Below are 15,464 nucleotides of genomic sequence, written 5' to 3'. Positions count from 1 at the left end.
AATAGACAGACCTGGATAATTGTGGGTTAAAATCTGTACATATTAATTACCTAATTTGCATAATTAACCAATTTTAAGCTTTCACACTAATATCTAAAGTACTAATTATTCCATTTCAATGAAACTTAGTACAAAGTTGCTCTATGACAATGTACAAACCTAATTAGTTTGGGGTAAAAATCTGTTCATATTAATTCCCTAATAAGCATAATTTTTCATAAATTTTTGGTTCTAATCACATTTCAATTAAACTTGGAAACATAGATTTTCTGTTACATTGCGCAGACCTCATTAGTTTTCACTCAAATCTGTTCATATTAATTTTCTGATTTGCATAATTAGTTTTCAGCTAAGTAATTTCGAATTATATTTAATGTGTCTCCAATACTCTCAGCACATGGGAGTTCTTTCTAAGCTTTCTTTGATTTTACTTGTCGTCGCACGTTTCGACCGAAAACAACAACATTTATACATCAAAAGCCCAAACAGATGAGTGTAATCGCTAGCGTACATATTCATGCCCCCATAAAAATGTATTTGGAATCACAGCTTGATCTCTAAACATCGTAAATGTAAGCGGCTTGGTTCGGATTAGCATATCTTGCCCCTATTTATAGTATCGGTTCCATTTTAAGTTTATGGGAAATCCTCATGGGATACTAGGAAATCTGCGAATGACTACCACCTCAGATCTTGGTTCTGTGTTTAGTCTGAACTGTTATAGAACACCACCAGTCAGTTGTGTTGCATGCTGTTTGTCAATTTAGTCTACTTTTAACCAACAAACCTCATGTGATCATCACATGATCACTGCATGAGCAAGGTGTGATATGTGTTACAAGTTGTTCCATCACAAACTGCTACATCAACGAATTCCATACCAATACTGTATATCGCCTTAGTAGACTTCAGTGCTTGTGTCACACCTTCATATTCGAAGATGCTGATCAGAGTTAAACCCAACTGTAAACATTAAAATGGATTTATGGTCTTTCTGAAAATGTTCTAACTGGAAGTCTGTTTCTTATGGAAAGTACAGTATGTAAAAAATGACTGCCTTTCGTAATGTGTCAGTGTGTTATGGCTCTTTAATCTTTTCACCACCAGAATTTCTCGTCCAAATTGTTCTGTACTTTTTTTCTCATATTCTTTAATATTTATGGAAATGAATCCTAGTTTTGGCGCCAACAAAATTTGTGTAAATTTTCAGTCTTTACTCAAATTTAGCTATTTTTGTTCAAATCATCTGAAAGAAAATGCAGACTATAAACAGGAATAAACTATGAATTTGTGATGAAAAGAGGGAACTAGTGGTGAAAAAGCTATTAAATAGTCTGGTTATATTTTATTAATTTATATTTTATTACTTTCAGACATAAATGAATGTTTACAGTCCAATTCCTGTCAGCATGAGTGTGAAAATACAGACGGCAGTTATATCTGTACTTGTCCACATGGGTATAGATTAAAATCAAATGGAAGAGACTGCCGAGGTAAGGGTTTAAATAAAAATGCCATCATTTTTTACGCTAATTCAATACATGGTTTAGAATGGGAACACTGCTAACCAGTGAAGCCTGTTGTTATGCAGAGAACTCTTGTTTAAGATGGCAGCACTTGCAAAAGTTTTGCCAGATAGGTTTTAATAAGCAGTCATGTGTGTGATGGTTTAGATAGATTTTAATAAGCAGTCATGTTTGTGATGTTTTAGATAGGTTTTAATAAGCAGTCATGTGTGTGATGGTGTAGATAGATTTTAATAAGCAGTCATGTTTGTGATGTTTTAGATAGGTTTTAATAAGCAGTCATGTGTGTGATGTTATAGATAGATAAACTATGAATTTGTGATGAAAAGAGGGAACTAGTGGTGAAAAAGCTATTAAATAGTCTGGTTATATTTTATTACTTTCAGACATAAATGAATGTTTACAGTCCAATTCCTGTCAGCATGAGTGTGAAAATACAGACGGCAGTTATATCTGTACTTGTCCACATGGGTATAGATTAAAATCAAATGGAAGAGACTGCCGAGGTAAGGGTTTAAATAAAAATGCCATCATTTTTTACGCTAATTCAATACATGGTTTAGAGTGGGAACACTGCTAACCAGTGAAGCCTGTTGTTATGCAGAGAACTCTTGTTTAAGATGGCAGCACTTGCAAAAGTTTTGCCAGATAGGTTTTAATAAGCAGTCATGTGTGTGATGGTTTAGATAGATTTTAATAAGCAGTCATGTTTGTGATGTTTTAGATAGGTTTTAATAAGCAGTCATGTGTGTGATGGTGTAGATAGATTTTAATAAGCAGTCATGTTTGTGATGTTTTAGATAGGTTTTAATAAGCAGTCATGTGTGTGATGTTATAGATAGGTTTTAATAAGCAGTCATGTGTGTGATGATTCAGATGGGTTTTAATAAGCAGTCATGTGTGTGATGGTTTAGATAGGTTTAATAAGCAGTCATGTGTGATGGTTTAAATAGGTTTTAATAAGCAGTCATGTGTGATGGTTTAGATAGGTTTAATAAGCAGTCATGTGTGTGATGGTTTAGATAGGTTTCAATAAGCAGTCATGTGTGTGATGGTTTAGATAGGTTTTAATAAGCAGTCATATGTGTGATGGTTTAGATAGGTTTTAATAAGCAGTCATGTGTGTGATGGTTTATATAGGTTTTAATAAGCAGTCATGTGTGTGATGGTTTAGATAGGTTTTAATAAGCAGTCATATGTGTGATGGTTTATATAGGTTTTAATAAGCAGTCATGTGTGTGATGGTTTAGATAGGTTTTAATAAGCAGTCATATGTGTGATGGTTTAGATAGATTTTAATAAGCAGTCATGTGTTTGACACTGTTTTTTTCAGATAGTAGATAATTGCCAGGATATTGGTTGTGACCTTTGAACCACCACATTGATCTTTCACCTTATCACAATCCCATATTGTTGACATATGATACATGTATATATTTTCCTACAATTACTATGTTCACATGGCAGCATTCTACCGGAGCCACAAACTATTGCTCCTCCCACGAATTAACTGGAGATTATCTCCAATGCGTTCATATGGTTGGGAGCCGAACGAGAGCCGAGATCTGCCATAGTTTGATTCAGATTTTGCTGCGGAAATGTTTGATAGTGCGTCAGAACCAGGGAAACCAGCGAATACATTTTTGCATAAAAACCGACTGATTGTAATATACAATGTAACTCTAAACTTGTATACTGATTGTAGCATGTCTCTTATGGTTATGCTTTCAATAACAAATGGCAGATTGTGTGATACTGCCTCACACATCAGCCTTTGTCTTAGCCCCGTCATTGAACTTTTGACGTATATTTTTACACAGACATTGATGAATGCCATGAACAGAATATCGATTGTGGTAGTAATCGTATGTGTTTCAACCAACGTGGTGGATATGAATGTGTTGATATCCCTTGCCCGGCAAATTATGAAAGAACAGAAAGAGCAGGGTAAGTGTTTGTTCAGTATATTCTTAAATTAAACTGAATGGGATTAGGAGAAGACTATTAGCTGATCATATGAGTGATTGTCCCTCGGCGTCTCTCGCCGTCCGTGTCAACTTTTTACATTTTCTACTTCTTTTTGAAAACTACCTTGGGCAGACCTCTCTTAGATTTGTTCATTTCGTGATGATATCTTTAATTCTCTAATTTTATTTTTGGCATTTTTGATAAAAAGTGATAGTTTCGACTTCTTGTTAAAAGCCACAAGTCTGATTGCTTTGATAGTATACATAATAGGTACCTCAGGTAGACCGCACTCAGATTTGTTCATTCATGATGATATCTTTAATTCTCTAATTTTGATGAATATTTTTGTCATTTTTTGTATAAAGTGATATCCGATATTATACATATATGTACTACTGGTAGACCTCTCTCAGATTTGTTTATTTTCTAATGATATCTTCAGATCTTTAATTAAAACATGCATTGCTAACAACGGAGCTATCTCAGCCAATAGGCTGCTTGTATTTTAGATCACAATGGTCATTTGTATTTAACCTTTTCACCACCAGTTCCCTCTTTTCATCAAAAATTCACAAAATAGTCCCGTTTATCCAGTTAGCCCAATTTTTTTAGTAAAACCTGAAAATTGACTCAAATTGTGTCTGTTGGCTACAAAATTAGGATTCATTTCAAGAAATATTGAAGAATGAATGAAAAAAAGTGCATAACAATTTGGGTGAGAAAGTCTAGTAGTAAAAAGGTTAAGGTCTATACTTTCATCTTTGTTGTAATTTTCTTTTTCTGAGTTAATATCCAAATAAGGATACAATTATGCAATAAAAATTATTATTATTATTCAAAGATAACAGTAATAATTGTATTAAGAATAATACTAAACATTATAGTTATAGTGAACCAAAGTTGGAACCCCTGAATCACACAGGACACAATGGTACACTCTTTGCAAGGCAAACAAAATATTTGTAATAATATGTGCTTATTATGAGGATACTGCTTTCCTCATAATAACCTTATTATTATACATCTTTTTCTCCCAGGAATACATCATGGGAATGCCCAAATCCAAAACGTTTAGAACAGATTCATCAAACTACTATGTGTGGGTCCGGTCAAACTCCCATGGCAGCCATGTTTGTTTTTAGTATTAGAGGATGCTTACACGCATAATCGTTCTATATTTGGAATTGGCATTTCCTAATATGGTAGGATGAAAATACCCAGTGCAATACCGCAAAATTACAGCCCGCTGTATCTTATGACATTACGGTAACAGATGTGTAATAATAAAAAATAATAATAATAAACATTACAATTACAGTACACCATTAATAAATATGCGATATCATAGAATGATAGTCGGTAAAATCTGTATCTAATGATTTTATCTATACAAATATCAGGTATTGTGTGCGAAAATGTCCATACAACGATGTCCACTGTCGTAGAGATGTACTGGAGTATATGACATTATCGTTAGCGAATGGTATTCGTAGCCACCAGGATCTCATACGATTATTCACCAAAATACAAGATGGCCAGATTCATGAGAATTCTTTTTATAAGATTATACAAAACACATCTAGGGTAAGTAAATTAAATGATTTTGAATTGTCCCTCCAGGAAAAAGAGTTAAATTTTTTTTTTTTTATTTCATATACCATATTTGCTCTATTAGATGGGAACTTAAACATTACATTTATTGAATGCAGTCTCATTGAAGTTAGGCTTATTGTAAACCGACGTGCAGCTATTATTTACATGTGCACATGTACTGCTAATAGGGCAAATTAATTAATTACTGAGCCTAAATCATTTTGTGGTACCAAATGCGAAATCAGAGGGTATTATTTCAGGTCATGTGGTCTATGCTTATTCTGATATAATGTAAATAGCTAGAACAAAAAATAACATTTCCAGATGTATAGGTAGTGTTTAGTGCATAGTCAACTGTCTAGGTGCTGTTCAAATGTGCATAACCAGTTGGCTAGATGCTATGTACATTGTCATAGCCAGCTGTCTTGGTGATATTTACATGTGTACAGCCAGCTGTCTCGGTACTGTTTACATGTGTACTGACAGCTGTCTAGGTACTGTTTACATGTGTACAGACAGCCAGAGACAATGGTACACTCTTTGCGAGGCAAACAAAATATGTGTAATAGTATGAGATTATTACGAGGATACTGCTTTCCTCATAATAACCTTATTATTATACAATTTTTTCTCCCAGGAATACATCATGGGAATGCCCAAATCCAAAACGTTTAGAACAGATTCATCAAACTACTTTGTGTGGGTCCGGTCAAACTCCCATGGCAGCCATGTTTGTTTTTAGTATTAGAGGATGCTTACACGCATAATCGTTCTATATTTGGAATTCGCATTTCCTAATATGGTAGGATGAAAATACACAGCCAGGTGTCTAGGTACTGTTCACATGTACATGGCTAGCTGTCTAGGTACTGTTCACATGTACATGGCTAGCTGTCTAGGTACTGTTCACATGTACATGGCTAGCTGTCTAGGTACTGTTTGCATGTGTACAACCTGCTGTCTAGGTAGTGTTTACATTTACACAGACTGCCATCTAGGTGTTGTTACAAGTACACAGCCAGCTGTCTAGGTGTTGTTTACATGTGCATAGCAAGCTGTATAGGTCCTGTTTACGTGTGTACAACCTGCTGTCTAGGTACTGTTTACATGTGCACAGCCAGCAGTCTAGGTACTGTTTACGTGTGCACAGCCAGCTGTCTAGGTGTTGTTTACATGTGCATAGCAAGCTGTATAGGTCCTGTTTACGTGTGTACAACCTGCTGTCTAGGTGATGTTTACATGTGCACAGCCAGCTGTCTAGGTACTGTTTACGTGTGCACAGCCAGCTGTCTAGGTGTTATTTACATGTACATAGCCAGCTGTCTAGGTAGTGTTTACATTTACGCAGCCTATCGTCTAGATGTTGTTACAAGTACACAGCCAGCTGTCTAGGTATTGTTTACATGTGCATAGCCAGCTGTCTAGGTACTGTTTACATGTGCACAGCTAGCTGTCTAGGTACTGTTTACGTGTGTACAACCTGCTGTCTAGGTAGTGTTTACATTTACGCAGCCTGCCGTCTAGGTGTTGTTACAAGTACACAGCCAGCTGTCTAGGTATTATTTATATGTACATAGGCAGCTGTTTAGGTACAGTTTACATGTACATAGTCAGCTGTTTAGGTACAGTTTACATGTACATAGTCAGCTGTTTAGGTACTGTTTACATGTACATAGGCAGCTGTCTAGGTACTGTTTACATGTACATAGGCAGCTGTCTAGGTACTGTTTACATGTACATAGTCAGCTGTATAGGTCCTGTTTACATGTAGATTAACATTTTTAGCTCCGTTGTCGACTTTGTCGAGCGGAGCTTATCATATGAGTGATTGTCCGTCGTCGTCGTCCGTCGTCAATGTTTTACTTTTTCGACTTCTTCTTGAAAACTACAAGCCTGAATGCTTTGATACTTGGTGTATATGTACCTTGGGTAGACCTCTCTTAGGTTTGTTCATTTCATGTTGATATCTTCAATTCTCTAATTTTGGTGAATATTTTTGTCATTTTTGGTAAAAAGTGATATTTTCGACTTCTTGTTAAAAACCGCAAGTGCAATTGCTTTGATATTACATATATAGGTACTACATGTGGACCTCTCTCAGATTTGTTCATTTTGTAATGATATCTTTAATTCTCTAATTTTGGTGAATATTTTTGTCATTTTTGGTAAAAAGTGATATTTTCGACTTCTTGTTAAAAACCGCAAGTGCAATTGCTTTGATATTACATATATAGGTACTACATGTGAACCTCTCTCAGATTTGTTCATTTTGTGATGATATCTTCAATTCTCTAATTTTGGTGAATATTTTTGTAATTTTTGGTAAAAAGTGATATTTTCAACTTCTTGTTAAAAACCACAAGTCCGATTGCTTTGATATTACATATATAGGTACTACATGTGGACCTCTTTCAGATTTGTTCATTTTGTGATGATGTCTTCAATTCTCTAATTTTCGTGAATATTTTTGTAATTTTTGGTAAAAAGTGATATTTTTGACTTCTTGTTAAAAACCAATAGTTCAATTGCTTTGATATTACATATTTAGATACTACATGTAGACCTTTCGCAGATTTGTTCATTTTGTGATGATATCTTCAATTCTCTAATTTTGGTGAATATTTTTGTAATTTTTGGTAAAAAGTGATATTTTCGACTTCTTGTTAAAAACCGCAAGTCCAATTGCTTTGATACTACATATATAGGTACTACATGTGGACCTCTCTCAGATTTGTTCATTTTGTAATGATATCTTTAATTCTCTAATTTTGGTGAATATTTTTGTCATTTTTGGTAAAAAGTGATATTTTCGACTTCTTGTTAAAAACCGCAAGTGCAATTGCTTTGATATTACATATATAGGTACTACATGTGAACCTCTCTCAGATTTGTTCATTTTGTGATGATATCTTCAATTCTCTAATTTTGGTGAATATTTTTGTCATTTTTGGTAAAAAGTGATATTTTCAACTTCTTGTTAAAAACCACAAGTCCGATTGCTTTGATATTACATATATAGGTACTACATGTGGACCTCTTTCAGATTTGTTCATTTTGTGATGATGTCTTCAATTCTCTAATTTTCGTGAATATTTTTGTAATTTTTGGTAAAAAGTGATATTTTTGACTTCTTGTTAAAAACCAATAGTTCAATTGCTTTGATATTACATATTTAGATACTACATGTAGACCTTTCGCAGATTTGTTCATTTTGTGATGATATCTTCAATTCTCTAATTTTGGTGAATATTTTTGTAATTTTTGGTAAAAAGTGATATTTTCGACTTCTTGTTAAAAACCGCAAGTCCAATTGCTTTGATACTACATATATAGGTACTACATGTGGACCTCTCTCAGATTTGTTCATTTTGTAATGATATCTTTAATTCTCTAATTTTGGTGAATATTTTTGTCATTTTTGGTAAAAAGTGATATTTTCGACTTCTTGTTAAAAACCGCAAGTGCAATTGCTTTGATATTACATATATAGGTACTACATGTGGACCTCTCTCAGAATTGTTCATTTTGTAATGATATCTTTAATTCTCTAATTTTGGTGAATATTTTTATCATTTTTGGTAAAAAGTGATATTTTCGACTTCTTGTTAAAAACCGCAAGTCCAATTGCTTTGATACTACATATATAGGTACTACATGTGGACCTCTCTCAGATTTGTTCATTTTGGGATGATATCTTCAATTCTCTAATTTTGGTGAATATTTTTGTAATTTTTGGTAAAAAGTAATATTTTCGACTTCTTGTTAAAAACCACAAGTCCGATTGCTTTGATATTACATATATAGGTACTACATGTGGACCTCTCTCAGAATTGTTCATTTTGTAATGATATCTTTAATTCTCTAATTTTCGTGAATATTTTTGTAATTTTTGGTAAAAAGTGATATTTTTGACTTCTTGTTAAAAACCAATAGTTCAATTGCTTTGATATTACATATATAGATACTACATGTAGACCTTTCTCAGATTTCTTCATTTCGTGATGATATCTTCAATTCTCTAATTTTGGTGAATATTTTAGTCATTTTTGGTAGAAAGTGATATTTTCGACTTCTTGTTAAAAACTGTAAGTCCGATTGCTTTGATACTATACATATTGTTCATTTTCTGATGATGTCTTCAGTTCTTTAATTGAAATGTGCATTTCTAACAGCGGAGCTATCTCAGCCGATAGGCTGCTTGTATTAAAGGTGCGTTCATTTGGTAACACAAAAAACATTTTAGCTCAGTATTACATGGACGAAAAAGTAAAATTAAAATTTTTTAATTTCCGACCTTTATTTGTTGAACTGTGTTTTGAAAAAGAAGAAAATTAAGTGACTTCACATTGAATATTATTAGTTAATAAATGAGACAAATTAAAACATTCTGTTCTTTTTATTGAAGTGTAATTCATGTCCTTACTGATACATTTTCATTTATATAAATTAGTTCCTTTCATCTTAAACTAATTTCCAATGTGATTCAGTGGTAATGTAGTATTTCAGTTAGTGTTAACTTTAGTGAAATATCTGTCTATCAACAACTTGGAGTTTAGTAACATTTAGATAATTGTGTTGTAATGATTTTTGATCCAAGTTTTCCAATAACCTTACTCCCAATGGCCGACTGGCAGCTTCGATATTCCAGTTTGACCTTTGACATGGTGATTCATTTGTTGACCTTTGACAGTTATCCGTATTCTGACCTTTGACAGTTATCCATTTTTTGACCTTTGACAGTTATCCATAACTTGACCTTTGACAGTTAACCATATTCTGACCTTTGACAGTTAATCATATTCTGACCTTTGACAGTTATCCATTTTTGACCTTTGACAGTTATCCGTAACTTGACCTTTGACAGTTAACCATATTCTGACCTTTGACAGTTATACTCATTTTGACCTTTGACAGTTATTCATATGCTGACCTTTGACAGTTATACTTATTCTGACCTTTGACGGTTATCCATACTCTGACCTTTGACAGTTATCCTTATTCTGACCTTTGACAGTTATCCATAATCAGACCTTTGACAGTTATACTTATTTTGACCTTTGACAGTTATCCATTAACTGACCTTTGACAGTTATCCATATGCTGATCTTTGACAGTTATACTTATTCTGACCTTTGACAGTTATCCACAAACTGACCTTTGACAGTTATCCATATGCTGACCTTTGACAGTTATACATATTCTGACCTTTGACAGTTATACTTATTCTGACCTTTGACAGTTATCCACAAACTGACCTTTGACAGTTATCCATAAACTGACCTTTGACAGTTATCCGTATTCTGACCTCTGACAGTTATCCATAAACTGACCTTTGACAGTTATCCATATTCTGACCTTTGACAGTTATACTTATTCTGACCTTTGACAGTTATCCATATTTTGACCTTTGAAAGTTATCCACAAACTGGCCTTTGACAGTTATCCATATTCTGACCTTTGAAAGTTATCCACAAACTGGCCTTTGACAGTTATCCATATTCTGACCTTTGATAGTTATCCATAATCAGACCTTTGACAGTTATACTTATTTTGACCTCTGACAGTTATCCACAAACTGACCTTTGACAGTTGTCCACAAACTGGCCTTTGACAGTTATCTATAAACTGACCTTTGACAGTTATCCATATGCTGACCTTTGACAGTTATACTTATTCTGACCTTTGACGGTTATCCATACTCTGACCTTTGACAGTTATCCACAAACTGGCCTTTGACAGTTATCCATATGCTGACATTTGACAGTTATACTTATTCTGACCTTTAACAGTTATCCACAAACTGACCTTTGACAGTTATCCATATGCTGACCTTTGACAGTTATACTTATTCTGACCTTTGACAGTTATCCAAAAACTGACCTTTGACAGTTATCCATATTCTGACCTTTGACAGTGATCCACAAACTGGCCTTTGACAGTTATCCATAAACTGGCCTTTGACAGTTATCCATATTCTGACCTTTGACAGTTATACTTATTCTGACCTTTGACAGTTATCCATATTCTGACCTTTGAAAGTTATCCACAAACTGGCCTTTGACAGTTATCCATATTCTGACCTTTGAAAGTTATCCACAAACTGACCTTTGACAGTTATCCATATGCTGACCTTTGACAGATATACTTATTCTGACCTTTGACAGTTATCCATATTCTGACCTTTGACAGTTATCCACAAACTGGCCTTTGACAGTTATCCATAAACTGGCCTTTGACAGTTATCCATAAACTGGCCTTTGACAGTTATCCATATTCTGACCTTTGACAGTTATACTTATTCTGACCTTTGACAGTTATCCATATTCTGACCTTTGAAAGTTATCCACAAACTGGCCTTTGACAGTTATCCATATTCTGACCTTTGAAAGTTATCCACAAACTGACCTTTGACAGTTATCCATAAACTGACCTTTGACAGTTATCCATAAACTGACCTTTGACAGTTATCCATATTCTGACCTTTGACATTTATACTTATTCTGACCTTTGACATTCATACTTATTCTGACCTTTGACATTTATCCATATGCTGACCTTTGACAGTTATACTACTTCAGATTTTTCACTGTTCTCCAAATGGTTATGTGACCTTTTTTTACCAAAACAATGACTGTCTTGAGCGATACGATGCAAATTATACTTTGACCTGATATTCTTTTTTCACACTGTTTCATCTGTACTGTTTTTGAACGGATATGTGCATTGAAATACTTATTTCACATGTCACATGGACTGTACGATTTTCAGTGAATAGAAATGTTTTTTTTGGGGGGAAAATACAAATAAATAAATTGTTATCAGTATTATGAATATAAAATGTCTGCAACAAAACAAAATCCTTTAGTCTAACCCCTGAGATTTCAAATGGATAAGCCCTTATAAAACTGTTTTAAAATTGACTTTTCACAAATCATTCACTGACATTACATTCAACATGACATGACTTTTAGTGGCAATCTGAATAACGCAGGAAAACCTCTGCAACACTAGATATGTAAGGCCATTTCTCATAAATATGCTAACAGTAATGATCCAGTCCTAGAGTAGTTAGTTGAAATAAATTATAGTATTAGTTAGGGACAACGTCAAAAGATCGATGTCAGATAAAAAACTTAATTCCTTTAGTTTTTTTCAAACCCCCCTCCCACTGAAACTTAATTGATAAATATTGGTCATGGCGTCAGACTACATTCACCATTAAATACAAATTAATAATCAGACAGTAGTATTGCATAGCAGTTGGTTGTCGGGTGGGTGTAAAAAGACTTTACAAATGCACATCATTTGACGCACATATTTACACTCGGACCAAACCAAACTCGTCTTGGATGTGATTTTTTTCATTTTCTGTTATTTCTGTCCATGATTGGATAGAAAAAAAAAAAACGAGCTACAAATACTCCAAGATTTTTTTGACTTCATTAAAAAATAAAATCGTTTTTGTAGGATGGAACTTTTTTAGGTCACCCCCCCCCCCCCAAACTAAAGCAAATAAGTTTTTTATCCGACATCGATATTTTGACGTTGTCCCTCATAGGATATTTGTAATGCGATGAAAGTCTTTTATTCTATGTTTATATTATCTGCTTTTCTCAGTAATTTGTACATGTGCCTATGGACATATTCAGTTAGACTAAAACTTGTCATATATTGTATATTTTAAGGTAGATGGAAGGGGTCCACTTCTTAATTAAATAACGCTAGCAAGTATTCGTTCAAACATTTGGGTGTAATACCGGTATTTTTCTATTGTTTCTATGTACAAATACATCTACCCACTAGCAAGTATTTGTTCAAACATTTGGGTGTACTATTTTTCTATTATTTCTATGTTGATTTTGAACCATGTTTCACATTTGCTGTAGGTTTTGATAACAAAATTTGAAAACATGTGATTTACTGAAAGACAGAAAGAAATTTCTGTTGCAATGTAACATAAAATCAGGTCCCTTTAATAATAAATAAATAATTTTTCCAAAATGGAGTGTTTGGTTTAGACGTAATTCACTGTGCATAAATTGAACAGCTCTGTCTGTGAAATGATCTATTTACTTGGTCTGCTTGATGTTAAATTCAGAATGAATATAATTTACAGATTACATTGTATAAATTTATGCAAATTCAGAATATTTTTGGCAACTGTCAATTTTTTTGGTGATAATTTATTCATTCTGATTTTGTGCGATATCATCCTAGAAACCTTTTTACATTATGACCTCTTGTGTTACATCACCCAAGAATCCTACCCTGCTGTCATGGTTACAGTGAAAACCCCCATAGACGTTTATTCCAAACTGAATTGTCCATAGGCTAAATGGCAAACTCGTAAAGTAATAATCATACCTTTAACTTCATGTTCATTTCATCACATCTTCCTACTATGTTCTTTTGTATACTTACTCTATCTGACAGCGATGTGGTTGTACATGTGACTGTTCTACTCAGGTACCCTTCAACATACGCCATGACAGAAACGGAAAAGGTGTCGTCTACACGTTAGAACCGCTTACAAATGCCAAGACATATCAGATGACGGTGGAAGCGACCGGGTACAATGACGCTCATCAAATCGAGTATCAGACTACATTTGTTATATTTATATCAGTGTCAGTGTATCCATATTAAATATTCATAAACCTTAGATGTGTAGTTTATGCAGTGTCTTGCCGTCGTTACAAAGACACAGTTTTGTTATAGCATTTTATTCTCAAAGACTCATTTTATATAATACTTAATTTTTTTTAGGAGTTCCTTAAAAGAATACACTGAGCTGTAATGAAAATATTCAACTATTGTAAATGCATTAATTATTCACTGTGTTTTAAATTCTGTATTTTCGCTGATACATTAACTCAAATCTGCTAAATTAAATCTACGTGAATATGTAAAAAAACAATAAAACTCATTGTTGACTTGCCAATTTCGTGAAATTAAACACAATGAATATGCTCAAAACATCAAAATAGTGAAAATAAATGCTTTTACAGTACTATCATAATTGCCCTATTAGAAACACATTCCAATGAAATCTATATAAAATCTTAAGACCTCACAGTCAAAATCATCAAAAATTTTATATGTTCATTTTGAAGTCCAAGATAATGATGTAATCAATGCTCATGCTTTATTTGTTTTAATTACTGTGATTTTATTGTTGGTTTTTCCAGTATTTTGGTAAAAGCAAAAGATAAGGGTACGACATGCACCTTTCAAACTCAACAGAAACAAATAATTTTTTTGTGAGGATTTACTTCTAATAGAGTAATTATAATTTCAACACTATTGTCCTGCTTTGTGACTTGATAGCTGTATTTTATACCATCTGCCGTTTTACATTGATTCATGTCCATCAGTGAAACTTTCTGTGTTAAAAGGTACATTTTCACTATTTGTATTTGAAATTCTGTGTTTGTAAGGAAAAGTCCATCACGAATGGTGCATTCTTCAGTATCAATCCAAGGCAATTTTAGTTTTAATGAGTAAATACTGGAGTCTTTGATTTCTTTGTTTTAGTTAACAAATATAGTTTGATTTATTAATATTCAGTAATTATGCAAATTTAAAATTATGTATGCAAAAATGTTTTTATGGATTGGATAAGACAGCTGAAGTAAGTTACTTCTTTTATTTTATAAAGTTATAGAAACAATCACGATCAAAATATGTATTTTAGATAAAAGTATTGTATATTTAGAATATTAAATATTGTAATATTTTAAACAGCAGCAATAAACTGCCTCTTTTAACCTATTGTGTTGATTTACTTGATAGTGCAAATTCTCAGTATCTTGTTTGATTCAGCTGGGATCATGCAACTTCCGAGGGCAATTCGTTTGTGGAGAATTTAATCAGTAAAACAACTGATAAATGAGATTGGATGAACACTTGAAAAAAAATCCAAAACTCCAGTCAGTGGAATCAAAAGAGTTCAGGGCTGCCAGAAATGGTTGATATCATTTAAAAAATAATTCTGTTTTACTCCATCACAATTCCTTAAAGTCAGTGGACTCTATCAATAATCCTTGTTAGTTCATTGGTGGTGTATTTCCTGTTTGTATAAATTGATCTTACAAGTACAAAATCTCAACACATGTGTAATTTATTATAATTGTGCCATAAAATCACTGCTGTAATATTCATAGTCACATATATTTAATTTGGGGCTATTTTAGTGACCAATAAGCTGACAAAAACGAGTTTATTAAAGGTTCATCAAAAACCATAAATTGGCCTTATAAGGCAGTGACGTTTACACACAACAGCGTACAATAGACTATTTTCCATTCACTGCGCGTGAAATCAAACATAAAAACAGGACAAACAAAGGTCGTAGTGGCGTCAAACATAATGTGGGAT

General features: G+C 33.4%; 1 protein-coding gene across 1 annotated transcript in view; it reads left to right on the top strand.

Annotated features, from left to right (window-relative positions):
• The window catches only part of LOC102806401 (hemicentin-1-like), a 140,397-nt gene extending 125,539 nt beyond the window's left edge, over positions 1-14,858 (top strand). Inside the window, exons 46-50 of the mRNA XM_085492155.1 lie at positions 1,374-1,493; positions 1,913-2,032; positions 3,347-3,473; positions 4,895-5,078; positions 13,521-14,858. Coding sequence (XP_085348281.1) covers positions 1,374-1,493; positions 1,913-2,032; positions 3,347-3,473; positions 4,895-5,078; positions 13,521-13,733 — 764 coding nt within the window. The 3' untranslated portion in view covers positions 13,734-14,858. The remainder of the gene's footprint in view (positions 1-1,373; positions 1,494-1,912; positions 2,033-3,346; positions 3,474-4,894; positions 5,079-13,520) is intronic.
• The last annotated feature ends 606 nt before the right edge of the window (positions 14,859-15,464 follow it).

This window comes from Saccoglossus kowalevskii, chromosome 17 (assembly GCF_978046115.1).
Source record: "Saccoglossus kowalevskii chromosome 17, keSacKowa6.1, whole genome shotgun sequence".
Taxonomy (NCBI): Eukaryota; Metazoa; Hemichordata; class Enteropneusta; family Harrimaniidae; genus Saccoglossus; species Saccoglossus kowalevskii.
This window is presented reverse-complemented; position numbering and strand designations above follow the sequence as displayed.